This window comes from Myotis yumanensis, unplaced genomic scaffold, assembly GCF_028538775.1.
Source record: "Myotis yumanensis isolate MYYU_CA2020_CCGP unplaced genomic scaffold, mMyoYum1.0.hap1 SCAF_11, whole genome shotgun sequence".
In the NCBI taxonomy this organism is placed as follows: Eukaryota; Metazoa; Chordata; class Mammalia; order Chiroptera; family Vespertilionidae; genus Myotis; species Myotis yumanensis.
The window spans coordinates 41,294,398-41,310,500 of NW_027223762.1; the positions used below are offsets into that span (position 1 = coordinate 41,294,398).

The 16,103-nt window shown below is 46.3% G+C and overlaps 2 protein-coding genes across 2 annotated transcripts in view; one reads left to right on the forward strand and one right to left on the reverse strand.

Moving 5' to 3' along the window:
• The window catches only part of ASPRV1 (aspartic peptidase retroviral like 1), a 116,173-nt gene extending 103,643 nt beyond the window's left edge, over positions 1-12,530 (reverse strand). Inside the window, 2 exon segments of the mRNA XM_070429411.1 lie at positions 8,920-9,094; positions 11,724-12,530. The gene's annotated coding sequence lies outside the window, so the exon portion shown is untranslated.
• A 1,042-nt stretch (positions 12,531-13,572) lies between these two features.
• PCBP1 (poly(rC) binding protein 1) lies at positions 13,573-15,261 on the forward strand. The gene has a single exon (XM_070429412.1). The coding sequence runs from the start codon at positions 13,837-13,839 to the stop codon at positions 14,905-14,907; it is 1,071 nt and encodes a 356-aa protein (XP_070285513.1). The 5' UTR covers positions 13,573-13,836; the 3' UTR covers positions 14,908-15,261.
• The last annotated feature ends 842 nt before the right edge of the window (positions 15,262-16,103 follow it).

Genomic DNA, 16,103 nt, shown 5'->3' on the forward strand with positions numbered 1-16,103 from the left:
ATGGAAGTATTCAAAAGGAACTTGGATGGTCATCTGTCAGGGAATGACAGAAAGCATTCCTGTAACTAACTGGATGGCAATCTGGAGACAAGGAGCTTGACTGTATTACTGCACATGCCCTTTCCAACTCCAAGGGTCTATCATTCTAAATAGAACAAAAACAAAACAATCAAACAAAACCCACTAATAAATAGAGTCCTCTCTCTGCTTTTTTTTTTTTTTTCAGCTCTAACCCGACATTATAACTTAGTGGATTTGATACCACTTTCCACTTGAGTAAATATAGACAAAGTATTAACTCTATTTGCTTCACTTTCGTTATCTGTAAATATACAAGTACCAATCTCATAATATAACTATGACGATTAAGTAATATAATACTTTGTAAAGTACTTTAAAAAGTGCCTATCACATAGAAAGTATATAAAACTAGCATCTTGAAAAGGAAAGTGGACTGGTGAGGTAGGGGGTAGTTTGGAAAGTGAAACCTAAATGTGCTGCTTGTTTTAGTTATCTATACCCAATCCTCAACCAAAGCATTCCTGACTGTTGCTGGCCAGAGGCAATGTTCCCTTGGCAACCATCATCAAAAAAGAGATCAGACCTACCTTCTTCAGGAAGGCAACTCACTCTCTGCCTAGAACTCTGGCATCTTCCCTGCACAAAGCAGACTCCCTAAAACCTCACAAATACCACTGCTTCAAAGTCAAGAAGCTGAGCTACTATTACTCTCATTTCATATGATCAATCAGAGAACATCAGAGGTAGGAGGGATCTGTCTCAGAGATGGTTCAGAGCAACACATCTGCTTAATGAATGTGGACAATAATGCTGAGAAAAGTGAAGTTCTGGATCAGGCAAGTTGGTGATAGGGTCAAGACAAGATCACTCCCCTCGACACAAGGGTTTGTAAAAAGATAAAAAAATAATAATAAATAAATAAATAAATAAAAAAGACAAGATCACCCTGGCCAGTGTAGCTCAGTTGATTGAATATCATCCCATGCACCAAAAGGTCGCTGGTTCGATTCCGGGTCAGGACACATGCCCAGGTTGTGGGCTCGATCCCCAGTGGAGGGCGACCAGGAGCTAATGGATGTCTCTCTCTCTTTCTCCTTCTCCCTTCCTCTCTGTAAAATCAATAAAAATAATAATGAGGAGGAAGGTCACAGGCCCAACACTCAAAATCTTCCCATTTTTTCAATGGGAAAAACAACTCGTCCTACTAAGCCACCAGGCCCATACTTTACACAGGTAAGGGAGGAATACGAGTAGAGTGTAGAAGTTAAAAGCATGGATGCTGGAGCCAGATTGCTTATTCAGATCCCAGCTGTACCACTTACTGTGTAATTTTAAGCCAGTTTCCTAACCTCTCTCTGTTTCTATAAAATAGGGATAAGAGCAACTATTTTATAGCATTATTTTAAGGATTAGATGAGATAATCCATGTAAAATGCGTGGCACATAGAAAGTGTTCAACGTGTACATTGCTCTACTTCTCATCATTACCAGGTTTATTAAGAAGAGAAACAAATCATACTAACTAGAGAAACCAGACAAGCTTCTACCTCTAATCCAAAGAGCACTGGGAAAGGCATAGGTGTTTATTCAGCTGTTTTCTGGCCAGGAAACACCCTATGGGTTAGTTATGGAGAAGACCATCAACCCACCACTCATTCGTTTTTTTTGGATCTAGGTAAGAATCAACTCAAAGAATAACCAAGCACATGCTATGGTGATAAGATGCTTAAGATAACAAATAAAGATTAGTGAGGTCCAAACCCAAGCCTAGCTTTTACATCTATGTTTACCTCAGGTTGGACAAAATGCAGTTTTTATCCAGTCTCTTCCCCTAAACCAGCGGTTCTCAACCTGTGGGTCGCGACCCCTTTGGCGGTCGAACAACCCTTTCACAGGGGTCGCCTAAGACCATCCTGCATATCAGATATTTACATTACAATTCATAACAGTAGCAACATTACAGTTACGAAGTAGCAACGAAAATAATTTTATGGTTGGGTCACAACATGAGGAACTGTATTTAAAGGGGCAGAAGGTTGAGAACCACTGCCCTAAACCCATGAAGGTGGTGTAGTGTAATGGTTAAGAAAGAGTTCTGAAGTCTGGCTGCCTTGGAGCAAATCCCATCATTTATTTACTGTGTCACTTAGGCAAAAAAAATCTTACCTCTCTCTAAGCTTTGTTTCTCCATCTGTTAAATGAGGATAACAATTATTTTAATTACGATAACAGCTGACATTTGGTGAGCATTTTCTATGTGCCAAGCACTATGCTAAGCACTTTATATGGCTTACATTATTTTAATCATTACAACAATTTTATGAAGTACTATTATTACCCTCATTTTACAGATACAGATGAGGAAAATGAAGTATTTTTCTTTTCTTATCCAAGGCCACATGGCCAGTTGCTGGCAAAGCTTGGCTCTGTGGATAGAGCATTGGCCTGCAGACCAAAGGGTCCCGGGTTCGATCCCGGTCAAGGGCATGTACAGTGGGGCCTTGACTTACAAGTGTCCCGACTAACGACTTTTTTGAGATACCAGCTGTCTCTCGGCCGATTTTTTGCATTGAGTTGACAGAGTAATTTGAGTTAACGAGCTCCTTAACGAGCTCTAAGGAGCTCAGTCTCGGAACGAATTAAACTCGTAAGTCAAGGCCCCACTGTACCTCGGTTGCAGGTTCCTCCCTGGCCTGGGCCCTGATCAGGACTCGTGCAGGAGGCAACCAATTGCTGTGCTTCTCTCAAATCAATATTTATCTCTGTCTTTCCCTCTCTCTTCCACTTTCTCTAAAAATCAATGGAAAATATCCTTGCGTGAGGATTAAAAAAAAAAAAAAGCTGAAGAGTCATTGCAAGACGTCTGACCTCAAAGTCTCTGTTCCTTACTCCTAACACTGTTCTACCTCTCATAGCACCAGCCTGATATGGTTGTTATGTTGTTAAAATAAGACAATCCACAAAATGTGCTTAGCACAGTGCCTGTTTCATCAAGGTTAGCCATTACTATTATTGCTATTATCATCATCATAGACTCCTTTGAACCTCTCTCAAATTCTACGGTCTCCAACTAAAAAAAAAAAAAGCCCTGGCCGGTTTGGCTCAATGGATGGAAGTGTCTGCCTTCGGACTCAAGGGTCCCGGGTTCGATTCCAGTCAAGGGCATGTACCTTGGTTGCGGGCACATCCCCAGTGGGGGGTGTGCAGGGGGCAGCTGATCGATGTTTCTCTCTCATCGATGTTTCTGGCTCTCTATTCCTCTGCCTTCCTCTCTGTAAAAAATCAATAAAATATATATCAAAAAAAAAAATTCTACGGTCTCCTGAGTTCCAATTTCATCTAAAGGAAAATGGTTGTGCCCTAACCAGTTTGGCTCAGTGGATAGAGCATCGGCCTGCGGACCAAAGGGTCCCAGGCTCAATTCAGGTCAAGGACATGTACCTTGGTTGCAGGCACATCCCCAGTAGGGGGTTTGCAGGAGGCAGCTGATCGATGTTTCTCTCTCATCGATGTTTCTAACTCTCTATTCCTCTCCCTTCCTCTCTGTAAGAAATCAATGAAACATATTTTTAAAAATAAATAAATAAAGGAAAATGGTTGTTTTCCTTTCTAGATACCAACTCACTGGGCAGCAAGGAGTGGGGTTCTAGCATTTCATTTCTCTCATGCAATATAGGGATAAGCATCTGAGTAGAGAGAAATATTTTCTATAAACAACTATTCTATAAAGCAATATATTAGTCTTTGTTTTCAAAAAGAAAAGCTTCATTGTTCTCATTAGAAAAGAAACATGCTTATTAAAATTATTCTTTCACCGGTTTGGCTCAGTGGATGGAGTGTCGGCGTGCGGACTGAAGGGTCCCGGGTTCGATTCCGGTCAAGGGCATGTGCCTGGGTTGCGGGCACATCCCCAGTAGGAGATGTGCAGGAGGTGGCTGATCAATGTTTCTCTCTCATCGATGTTTCTGACACTCTATCTCTCTCCCTTCCTCTCTGTAAAAAATCAATAAAATATATTTTTAAAAAAAATTATTCTTTCAAAACAAAGCGGAAATATACAGTACTTGCTTAAAAAAAAATTATCTGTCCTTTACAATCTTCTCTTTTCATTCTCCTAGTCTCAAACCCATGTTATTTAGTCATTTAATCCTCACATTATCTCTATTTGACAAGTGCAGAAACTGAGGCTCAAGACCAAATGGCTAATAAGTGGATAATCAGGAATTCCGGAAAAGAATTTTCAGATATGGAAGAGGTAAAAATAGTAAACTCTTGCACTTATCCTGAGAGGAGGTGGCTATGACAGAAGGTTCTTAGGAGGTACCTAAAAATAACTAAGACTGATAATGGGATTTTTAAGAAACTCTTGCTATTAACAAGGCAATACCAAACACAAACTGTAACCCAAAAGCCAGTAATGCCAGGTAGCTATTATCAATACTGCCCTCCAAGAGGCAGTGCAATTATTTTTTTTTTGCATTTATTGTATTTTATTTCAATCGATTTAAAACTTATACCTAACCTTATTTTTCGAAAACTTTTAGCTTAACTTGAATATGTAAGTTTACTTTTTCTGCTGTAAACTTTATGAAAGCTAAATACAGACCAAATATTTCCAATGAAAATTTAGCACATTTTTTTCTTTCAGTTTCAGCAAATTATTAAGTCTGACAAAGCAGGACTTTGTCTCTGAAAACATTCATACTCTTGCACACCAGTCCTTACCTCCCCAATTCCAAAATGATGTATTACTTTATCCTGCTAGAAAACACAGTACTGTTTTGGTCAAAATAATCATTTTTTAGACTAAGAAACTTGAGGGCAGCCCTGGCCAGTGTGTCTGTTGGTTGAGGACTGTCCATGCACCAAAAGGTCACTGGTTAGATTCCCAGTCAGGGCGCATACCCAAGTTTCGGGCTTGATCCCCAGTAGGGGGAAGGAGGGGCCGGAGGCAGTCGATTGATGTTTCTCTCACACATGAATGCTTCTCTCTCTCTCTCTAAAAAATCAATAAAACATTTTTTTTAAAAAGAAAGAAACGTGAGGGCAGGAACACCATCTTATTCATACAGATCTTCCTCTCCCTATCCCTCTATGTGGGCTCAATCTCCTGGAGGGCAAGCAGGAGGCAGCCAATCGATGATGTTTCTCTCTCATCGATGTCTCTCTCTCTCTCTTCTTCTCCTTTCTTCGCTCTCTAAAAAAAATCAATTAGAATGTATTTTTAAAAAGAGCAAAGGAGGAAGAACATTTAGAACCTATTCTAATAGTAGCAGAGAAAGTAGTGTGAAGTGTTCAAATCCTGAATGTATTATTTCAAGGTACAGCTGACAGGACCTGCTGGTGTACTGGATGAAGAGAGTAAGAGAAAAAAACAAGTCAAGGGAAAGGTCACCATACATTCAATACAACTGAAACTGAGATGGGGATGAATTGCCAGAGATAGAGGTTTGAGAGGAGAAGTTCCAGAGTCCATTTTTTAAATATGTTAAGTTCAAGAAGCTATCAGATACCCAAGTGGAGGTATCCAGTAGGCACGAGGATAAAAAAGCCTTGAGTTCAGGGGAAGACATTCAAGCTAGTAACATACACTTGAGAATTGTCAGGGTATAAATAGTATTTAGTCTTGAAATAAAGCACCTAGGAAATGAGCATAGACAGAGAAGGAATCCAAGGACTGATCTGAGTACTCCATCATTGGAGGCTGAAAAGTGAAGGGTGGGGGGTGGAGAGAGAGGTTGAAAAGGAGGAAGGATGGATGGTAAGGAAGGAGGAGAACCACGGAGTGGCATCCTGGAAGCCAAGTGAAACTAGTGTGCAAGGAGGGAGTGTCAAATGCTACTCAGAGGTCAAGAAAGAAGACAGCCCTGACCAGTTTGGCTCAGTGGATAGAGTGTCAGCCTGCGGACTGAAGGGTCCCAGGTTTGATTCCGGTCAAGGGCATGTACCTTGGTTGTGGGCACATCCCCAGTAGGGGGTGTGCAAGAGGCAGCTGATCGATGTTTCTCTCTCATCGATGTTTCTAACTCTCTATCACTCGCCTTCTCCCTTCCTCTCTTTAAAAAAATCAATAAAATATTTTTAAAAAAAGAAAGAAGACAACTGAGAAATGATTACTGAATGATCTATGTGTTATTTTCTAAGCATGTTCTTCCCTACTACGCAATATCACTTATCTTTTAATCCAAGGAAAATCCCAGTATTAGCCTATGAATACACGTAAGGTTTCTGTTTAATGCAAATATATCCGTGTCTCATAAAAAAAAAAAAATCAATGCTCTTAATCTGGACACAACATATTTTACAGTGAATAATGTTTAACAAATGCTTTGTCTGGTTCAAGTAATTGTCTCTCTGAAACAAGGTCCCCAACTACATCTTGCTTGTGCTCAGGAGGCGAAATCAGATAATTCAGCTATTTAAAAGTATTAATTTTGCCGAAACCGGTTTGGCTCAGTGGATAGAGCGTCGGCCTGCGGACTGAAAGGTCCCAGGTTCGATTCCGGTCAAGGGCATGTACCTGGGTTGCGGGCACATCCCCAGTAGGAGATGTGCAGGAGGCAGCTGATCGATGTTTCTCTCTCATCGATGTTTCTAACTCTCTATCTCTCTCCCTTCCTCTCTGTAAAAAATCAATAAAATATATTTAAAAAATAAAAATAAAAAAAAATAAAAATAAAATAAAAGTATTAATTTTGTTCTGCCACAAAGTAGCAATTACTCTTCAACTCATTTCCCTGTTCCTTAATTCAAACATCCTAGCCAAGACCCTAAATTTCCACATACTCCTTTAAAAACAAAGCAGAACACAATCAAATTCAAAACTTGGATGAGAAAGAGATATGTTGTGCCCTCACCTTCTTTCTTTTACTGCACAGAAGGTTAACAATCATTTGCTAACTCAAAAGCTGTGATTTATTTACATTTTGTCCTTACACTAAGATAGGAAATAAAATTTCTGGTGTTTTAATCTTAAAAAAGAATGACTGCTACAAAATAAGGACTTTAACTCTGTGCTCTACCAAGTAAAGTCTCAATAATCTACATTTCTGAAGCAGAACAATCATCACCAATAACTGAATCATGCAAACATCGTTCATGCCTTCCTAAAATGGCTATAACTTCTGAAGGAACTCTGCCTGTAATACCCTTCCCTGCCCTCCACCTTGCAATTTGCCAACTTGGGACTCAGCCTGAATGTTAACTTCTCTAGGCAGCCTAGATCCCTGGGTCCCCTCCAAAACTGCATCAAGGTTCCTCGCTGAGCCCATAGCACCCTCTGCTTACTCATATCCTAACACTTTAACACTCTGAACTGTAAATCTACTGTCTATCTCCCTCTCCAGACCATAAACATCTTGAAGGCAAGGACAGGATCTCATTCATTTGAATATCCTTAGTGTTGGGGATATATCAAACAATCAGTGTTTATTGAATGAATAAAATGAAATTTGACCTGGAATACCTTATGTGATTTTGTAGCACATTTTCCCTTAATAAACTAATTGAACTGATGCTGATATTAAATTACTGGCACCTAATCACATCCCCAGCTGATAGCAAAAACAAAAATATTTTCCCCACCTGATACTGGAAATAAAAAATTAAAAGAGATTTGCTGCTCAAGATCAGCTCAAGGAGGAGTTATTATACCAGCTGCTCTTCCTGGTTCAAGACAGCAGCCTATGCTTCCTACAATACAGGAGGGGCTCATGGATCTCTGGATTGTTCTTGTCACCTCCCTCCCACCAATCCTGTATTCTCCTCTTTTCTGCCCTATTATTTTCTCTTTCCTTTTCTTACCTTCCTTTCCTTTCTCACTTTTGATACTTAGCATTTGCTAATTATCTGTTCTCATTTCCCCTTTAACTTTTTTCTGTACTCCCTTCTCCATGCCTTATTTCAGAGTGACACTGGAGGATCCATGGGCATTGCTTTGCCCAACTGGGAGAACTTAGGCCAAGGATGTTGCTGTATCTCCTCGTCACTTCTGTAAGGCACACCAACATATTTCTTCTGTTTATGAGGAAACAAGTTACCGACCCTATAACAGCAATGCAGGGTCACCAGCAAATAAAGTCAAATTGTTACTATCCATACAAAGTGGGAATGACGTTTCTAGGCTGCACTCTGAAAGTAATGAGAGAAAAGGACTCTTAATTTATTATAATTTTAAATAAAAGAGAAATGGGAAGCTAAGTGTGAAAAGGGAAGAGAAAAAGAAACCATGTTTTTAAAAAAAAAAAAACGCTGGTGTGTTGGTAGGGCAAATTGAAAAAGCTGCAGTATACTTACTGGGCCAGGTAGTTCAGGAAAAAAATGTAATCCCTGCCCCCTGGGAATCCAAGAGTCTTACTGAGTAGGAATCATGCCCACCACTCCCCAAATCCATAAATGTAAACATTAGAAAATAAGAAGGAAGAGATTCTCTTAAACCAAAAGAGTCAGAAACCTAACATAAGTGGATTGGATGTTCTGAAACAGAAAAATAAAGACTGAATGGAAAGCTTTCCGAGTTTAAAATAGAGGTGTTCCATGTATCAAAGTCAGTGTCACAAACATGAGAAGCAAAGGAAAGGAACAATCCACAACTAGGAGTCAAGAGGCTCAGCTCAGGTCCTACTAAGCTGTGTAAACTTGAGCAGGTCACTTCACTACTCTGATCCAGAAATGGATCTTCCATAAAATAGGTAGAATAATATCTTTCTGGAAACATTGCCTGTGATGATTAAATAAATAATGTGATATCACTTTGAAAGGTTTTGTTTAATAATAAGTCAATGTGAGGTAAGAGGAAGCAAAAAATCCTTCCTCTGAATGGAGTATAAATCCTGTGGTTCAATTTCCAGAGTCTAAGCCTGATTCACCTGCCCAGCCTCGTTAAGCCCCTTAACCAACCTGCAGTCACTCAAGTGGGAGGAGAAGAGTCCTGTGTGAGGCTCCAGAGGTGGGGTGGTGACTGTTTAGTCAGTTGCTCCATTATCTCAGTGGCTTCATCTGTAAAATGGGTGGTGTCTGAAGAAGTGAATAGTCCAGCGCCCTTTTTGCCAGATCTCAGGATCACCAGAGGTACCTGTGCCCGTACAACACATTATCAATACCAAAACATATTACAACTTAATAAACAGCCAAATGTAGGCTATTCTTGGGAGGAGGTATAAGACTCTGGAGGAAGTGGGCAGATTAAGAACTAGTAAAGTGAGGAGGTAGATAGAGTCCTGAAGGTAAGAAATTAAGAGAATATTTCAAGCATAAAAAGACTTAAGATAGGCAGTCTTGTGAATAAAGACCCAATGGATAAAATTTTCTTTAGGGAAAATAAATAGGTGGCAGATGCTTTGAATCATGATTAATTCTTGATTATATGTATTTTAGTCCTTTTGTTGTCTCTTAAGTTTTTAACATTTACTAATATTTTTAATTCCCTAATCAACTATCTCCCTACAACAGTGATGGCGAACCTATGACACGCTTGTCAGAGGTGACAAGCAAACTCATTTTTTTGGTTGATTTTTCTTTGTTAAATGGCATTTAAATATATAAAATAAATATCAAAAATATAAATCTTTGTTTTACTATGGTTGCAAAGATCAAAAAATTTCTATATGTGACATGGCACCAGAGTTAAGTTAGGGTTTTTCAAAAGGTTCGCCATCATTGCCCTACAAGATAAGGCCCTCTATAGAGAACAGTATAGGAGTTAAGTATTCAGGCTCTGGGCCCAGATTGCCTAGCTTGAAATCCTTGCTTTACTAGCTATGTGACCTTCTTAGACGAAATCCTTCAGCTCTCTGTACCTCTGTGAAAAGGAAGTAACATCACTCCCACCTCAGGATGGAACCCTGCTTAGGCACCTATTTGTTGCTGGGCCCACAAGCTATTTATTACATTGAACTCAGGAGGTTTTGTGGGAAATATATATGTACATTAATCATATTGGTAACACCTAATAATGGGTTTTTCATCACTTTAGTTTTGATGAGCCCCTATTTTTTTATTTTTAATCCTCACCTGAGGATATTTTTCCACTGATTTCTTAGAGAGAATGGGAGAGGGAAAGACAGAAAGAAATACTGATGTGAGAGAAACACGTTGATTGTCTCCTGCACTTGCCCTGACCAGGGCCCCGGCTGGGGAGGAGCCTGCAACTGAGGTACATGCCCTTGATTGGACTGAATCCGGGACCCTTCAGTCCGAAAGCTGACACTCTATCCACTGAGCCATACAGGCTAGGACTACTAGCAGGTACCCCTATTTTTAACATAAAGGCAAAAATAAAAATCACCAGAGTAGCCCTGACCAGTGTGCTCAGTGGTTGGAGCATCAGCCTGAGCACCTAAGGGTTGTGGGTTGGCTCCCTGCCCCGATTGGGTGTGGGAGGCAATCAGTCAAAGTGTCTCTCACATGGATGTATCTCTCTCCCTTCCCCTCTCCCTCTCTCCCTCCCTCTGAAAATGCAATGGAAAGAATATCCTCTGGGGAGGGTTAACAAAACAAACTAAAATCACCAGGCAGTGTGGCTCAGTGGCTGAGCATCGACCCATGAACCAAGAGGTGACTGTTCGGACTCCAGTCAGGACACATGCCCGGGTTGAGGGGCTTGATCCCAGTACGGGGCATGCAGAAGGCAGCCGAGAGATGATGTCTCTCTCCCTTCCTCTCTCTCTAAAAATCAGTAAAACATATTTTTTAAAAATTACCCGGATATATTGCATGTAGTAAAGGATAAGTACCGTTTTACAAAAATGTTGTTTCTGTTATATACATGGTACACAGATGCCTGTGACTATGTAAAATGTATTCCTCACAGTGGTGTGCTTCTGAAAAGTGGGGACCTCTGAATTAACACACAACGAAGCTCTGAACGGTGCCGGCACAGAGTGAGCCTGAGGCTCTTCCCCTGCTGCTTGCCGTGATGCACCCGCCGAGCAGGTGTCTGCAGGGCTGTGCCGGGGCCTGGGGACGCGCCCCGGAGAGGCTGGCGGGGCCATGGGAACGCGCCCCGGAGAGGCTGGCGACGGGCTGTGAGTGAGTGAGAGGAAGCAGAGGCCCTGCGCTCCGGGTCGCACACCCACGCTGCTGGGGCACAGGTGGTGCTGGGCCCGCAGGTTATTTATGACCCTGCACCGAGGCGCCCACAGACGGCACTGTATCCAGCTCTGTCGTGCTCTGTCAATATTTGCGGAGAAATGGGGGCCTGGCGCCAGTGTACAACTGTCTGTCTTTACCTGGTTGGGGTGGGGAAGGCGGAGTCACAGCCACTGGAGCTGAAGGAAGCGAGTGAGTCAGAGAGAAACTGCTGCTCCCTGGAGCCGGGCGGACGCCGAGGGCCCGGGTGAGGCCGGACTGACAGCTGCCGGCCTCCGAGCGGCTGAGTCACTGCCCTCCCGTCCGTCCTCACCCGGTGCCTCGTCCAAAACACCCCCAAACGCGTGCAAACAGGGGGCAACTCCCCACCAAAAGGCCACCTGAGGGCATCCCTTTAAACGACAAGCCCACCTGGACGTTCAACCTGCGCTTAAACTCTAAAATTCTCATGTACAGAAAAACTTGGAGATGTGCTCACCCATAAGGAAACAAGGTCTGGGTTCCATCCGTGACACTGTGACCTTGAGTTAATCACGTCATCTCCCTGTGCCTAAGTGAATTCATCTGCTAAAAAAAAAAGAGAGAGAGAGAGAGAGAACGATCATACCACCTACCTCGGAGGATCGCGGTAAAAATGAGATGTTTGCAGTAAAATGCCTCGCACAGGCCGAGCCCTGGTCCAGGCACAATAAATGCCCCTTCTAGACTAAGCGTGACCACCAGGGGCAAACTGAGGGTCACTGTCCGACTCGCCGGCGGGAAAAGCCACCGGCCGCCCGGCCGCCTCGGGGACACGGTGTTTCACGGACCGACGAGGCCATTCCCCGGTCTCCCCTCGGGGCGCGGGGCCGGGGGGGCAGCCGTTCCCGCCCCGCTCCCTAAGGCAGCGACTCCCCAAGTGCTTTGTTACTGGGGCTCCCGTGGCCCATGGACCCAGCCCCCACTGGGACTGAATTTAAACTGAGCGGCAGCCTCGGTTTCATGCCTACATTTTAGTTCCCATTCCCGGTTCCAAATAACGAGAGAACGGCATTAAAGGTCGCCCCCCGCCCAGGTGTGGACCACCCTGTGGGGGCGTCGGGGGGGACAGAGGGCTCGCGGAGCGGGGCAGGCGCCACCACAGGCGCGGGGGATGGGAGGAGGGCGACGGGGGCGCGTTGGAGAGCTTTCGCGCGAACCCCAATTTCTCGTTGGCGAAGAATCCGGACCACGTGCGGCCATTTTGTGTGGAGGAAAAATGGCGGCCACCCCCGGGGGGGATGGAGGGCGGGGGGTGGGGGCAGAGAGTCAGCCGTTAGCCGCCTTCCCTGAGGGGCCCTGAGGCACTTTGCGCCAACAGCCTTTCCTGCCTGGCTTAGCCGAAGGGAAGGGCCAGGGGCAGAAACCATGACGGGCGCCCCGCGGCCACAGCCGCCTTGCTTCGGCGGAAGGAACGTGCTGCAGCGCCTGCAGCAGGAAAAGCCGTCCAAGATGGCGGCCCGGCGGGGGCCGCCCCCGGAAAGCGCGGGGCGCGGCGGCTGCACCAAGCCGGGCAAGGGCGGCCTGGCCGCAGCGGGAGCCTGAGCCGTGCAGGGAAAGCCGCAGGAGCGCCCCCAAAGCACTGCTCGGCACCCCACGAGTAAATACGGCCCCGAAGAGGCACACCATTGTCTTAAACAGCTGAGGGGGCTGCCACAACTAAAGCGCCACCGGGGCGGGAGGTGGGGTTTCTGCGGGCTTAACCGAAAGAAACTTGCAAAATGCAAACAAAGCATTATGTAAATGGACGCCATGCTTTCAGGGCCACGTTTCTAGCACTTCCCAGAAACCACGAACAGCGCCGCAACTTGGGCGGCGGCCGGGGGTGGGTTTCGGTCTTTCTCCTCACCGGCCACAGGGCCGCGGCCTAGGCCGGGGTGGCGGCTGGCGCCCGGCGCCCAGACGCCGGGGACGAAGGAGTCCCACGTGCCCGCCCGCGCGCCCGCCCCAAACCTCGCCTCGCCTCCCCTCCCCCCCGGAAGGCCGCGCGGCCCCTCCCGTCCCCCCCACACCCTCGCGCACGCGCCGTGGACGCCTCTCGCGCCCGTTTTAAATCCGCGGCGTCCCCGCTGCCGCCTGCAGTCACCGCCAGGCCTGCCCTCGTTCCTCCTGGCCCAAACGCCTTTTGCAGGGCGGCAAAATAATGTGTCGCCCCCATTCACAACACGAACGTTTCCAAACATCTGCCAGTGCCACCAGAGTTAACAAAATAAATATTTTGTTTTAAAAATTTGCCGGACTCACAGTGTCTGCCCGTCGGAGCTTTATAGTCAAGGCTAGGTTGTTAAAGGATTTTTTTAAAACTACCATCTGCAGGTTGGCGCAATCTTGTGACCTAAAAAAGACGGGTCCTCATTTTTTTTTCAAGGGGTCCTGCGCAGCAAGCACTTCCGGGGTCAGAGGGTACGCGAGGTTGAAAGCGGGCTTCCCGCCCCGCCCAGACCGCCGAGGCTGCCGCCGGAGTCGCCACCGCCGCGCCCTCGCCCACCCGCCTGCCCGCCGCTCCCGGCCCCGCTCGCCCCCTCCGCCGCCGCCGCTCGCCCCTGCGACGACGCCGCGGCCTCCCGCCCGCGCCCGCTCGCTCCCGCGGCCCTCGCTCGCCTCGCGCCGGCAGTTTTGGGCCTACACCTCCCCTCCCCCCCCCGCCTGCCACCAAAGACTTGACCACGTAACGAGCCCAACTCCCCCGAACGCCGCCCGCCGCTCGCCATGGATGCCGGTGTGACTGAAAGTGGACTAAATGTGACTCTCACCATTCGGCTGCTTATGCACGGAAAGGAAGTGGGCAGCATCATCGGGAAGAAAGGGGAGTCGGTTAAGAGGATCCGCGAGGAGAGTGGCGCGCGGATCAACATCTCGGAGGGGAATTGCCCGGAGAGAATCATCACTCTGACCGGCCCCACCAATGCCATCTTTAAGGCCTTCGCTATGATCATCGATAAGCTGGAGGAAGATATCAACAGCTCCATGACCAACAGCACGGCGGCCAGCCGGCCCCCGGTCACCCTGCGGCTGGTGGTGCCGGCCACCCAGTGCGGCTCCCTGATTGGGAAAGGCGGCTGTAAGATCAAAGAGATCCGCGAGAGCACCGGGGCCCAAGTCCAGGTGGCGGGGGATATGCTGCCCAACTCCACCGAGCGGGCCATCACCATCGCTGGCGTGCCGCAGTCGGTCACCGAGTGTGTCAAGCAGATCTGCCTGGTCATGCTGGAGACGCTCTCCCAGTCTCCGCAAGGGAGAGTCATGACCATTCCGTACCAGCCCATGCCGGCCAGCTCTCCGGTCATCTGCGCGGGCGGCCAAGATCGGTGCAGCGACGCTGCGGGCTACCCGCACGCCACCCATGACCTGGAGGGACCACCGCTAGACGCCTACTCGATTCAAGGACAACACACCATTTCTCCGCTCGATCTGGCCAAGCTGAACCAGGTGGCAAGACAACAGTCCCACTTTGCCATGATGCACGGCGGGACCGGATTCGCCGGAATTGACTCCAGCTCTCCGGAGGTGAAAGGCTATTGGGCAAGTTTGGATGCATCTACTCAAACCACCCATGAACTCACCATTCCAAATAACTTAATTGGCTGCATCATCGGGCGCCAGGGCGCCAACATTAATGAGATCCGCCAGATGTCCGGGGCCCAGATCAAAATTGCCAACCCAGTGGAAGGCTCCTCTGGTAGGCAGGTTACTATCACTGGTTCTGCTGCCAGTATTAGTCTGGCCCAATATCTAATCAATGCCAGGCTTTCCTCTGAGAAGGGCATGGGGTGCAGCTAGAACGGTGTAGGTCCACTCATAACCTCTTTCTGCTGTTTTTCCCATGATCCAAATGTGTAATTTCTGGTCAGTGATTCCAGGTTTTAAATAATTTGTAAGTGTTCAGTTTCTACACAACTTTATCATCCGCTAAGAATTTAAAAATCACATTCTCTGTTCAGCTGTTAATGCTGGGATCCATATTTAGTTTTATAAGCTTTTCCCTGTTTTTAGTTTTGTTTTTGGGTTTTTGGCTCATGAATTTTATTTCTGTTTGTCAAAAAGAAATGTAAGAGTGGAATGTTAAGAAATTTCAGTTTAGTTCTGTAATGTCAAGAATTTAAAAATTAAAAAGTGGATTGGTTAAAAAAATAATGCTTCATATTTGAAAAAGCTGGGAACTGCGATCTTAAACTCTTTGTTGGTGCATTTTTCCCCCCTTCCCTTTTAGTGTTAGGCATTTGCAGGGAGAAACGTGGGCCCGTCCTCGGTATTCTCTCAAGCCCTTTGCATCTCATTGGTAAGATTCCATTTCCTCTCCGTCCCAACAAAGGAACACTGCAGGTTGGGCCTGCTTTGGGATATTTGCAGAGACATAGGGTCTCGCTGGGAGAGTAACATCCCTCCCTCCACCCAAGTTCCAGAGAGGCCTCTGCCCATTTCTCTGATAGAAAACGTGCTTTCTCGGATGGAAAAGTATGCCCACTCGTTCGGACCTCTGAATGGCCCTGTGTCCTTGGGCCTCACCAGCCCCCATCCCCACCCCCAATCTCACTGGAAAACTTAGCCAGGAACAAAAAAATGTTCTGAGGTGGGAGGAGCCCCAGGGGACCCGGAGGGGGGGGGCTGGGGAGGAAGGGAGAAGCTGAGGTGGGGGGAAGGGGAGGGAAGGGGGCAAGGGTGGGTTTGAGGGTTGGAAGGGCATTTGCTAGAGGGTGGTTGGCGGTAGGGATAGAAGGGTCTTGGTTGGGCTGCAGGACTGAATGAATGGGGGATGGTACCAGTGGGGCACACGTGGCGAGCAGGCACCTGTGGCAAGCAGCCTGTCAGAGGATGTTATTACACCTGCCAAGTGGCGTATCCAGAAACAAAAGAGGCCTAGCTCCTAATTCTTCAGCTGTGTGCAATATTTAGAGAAATCATTGTACCAGGAAATAATCCTGCCTAAATGGGGCAGTCTCGAAGGCAGGAATGTAGACTGAGCCATTGGCTAAGTC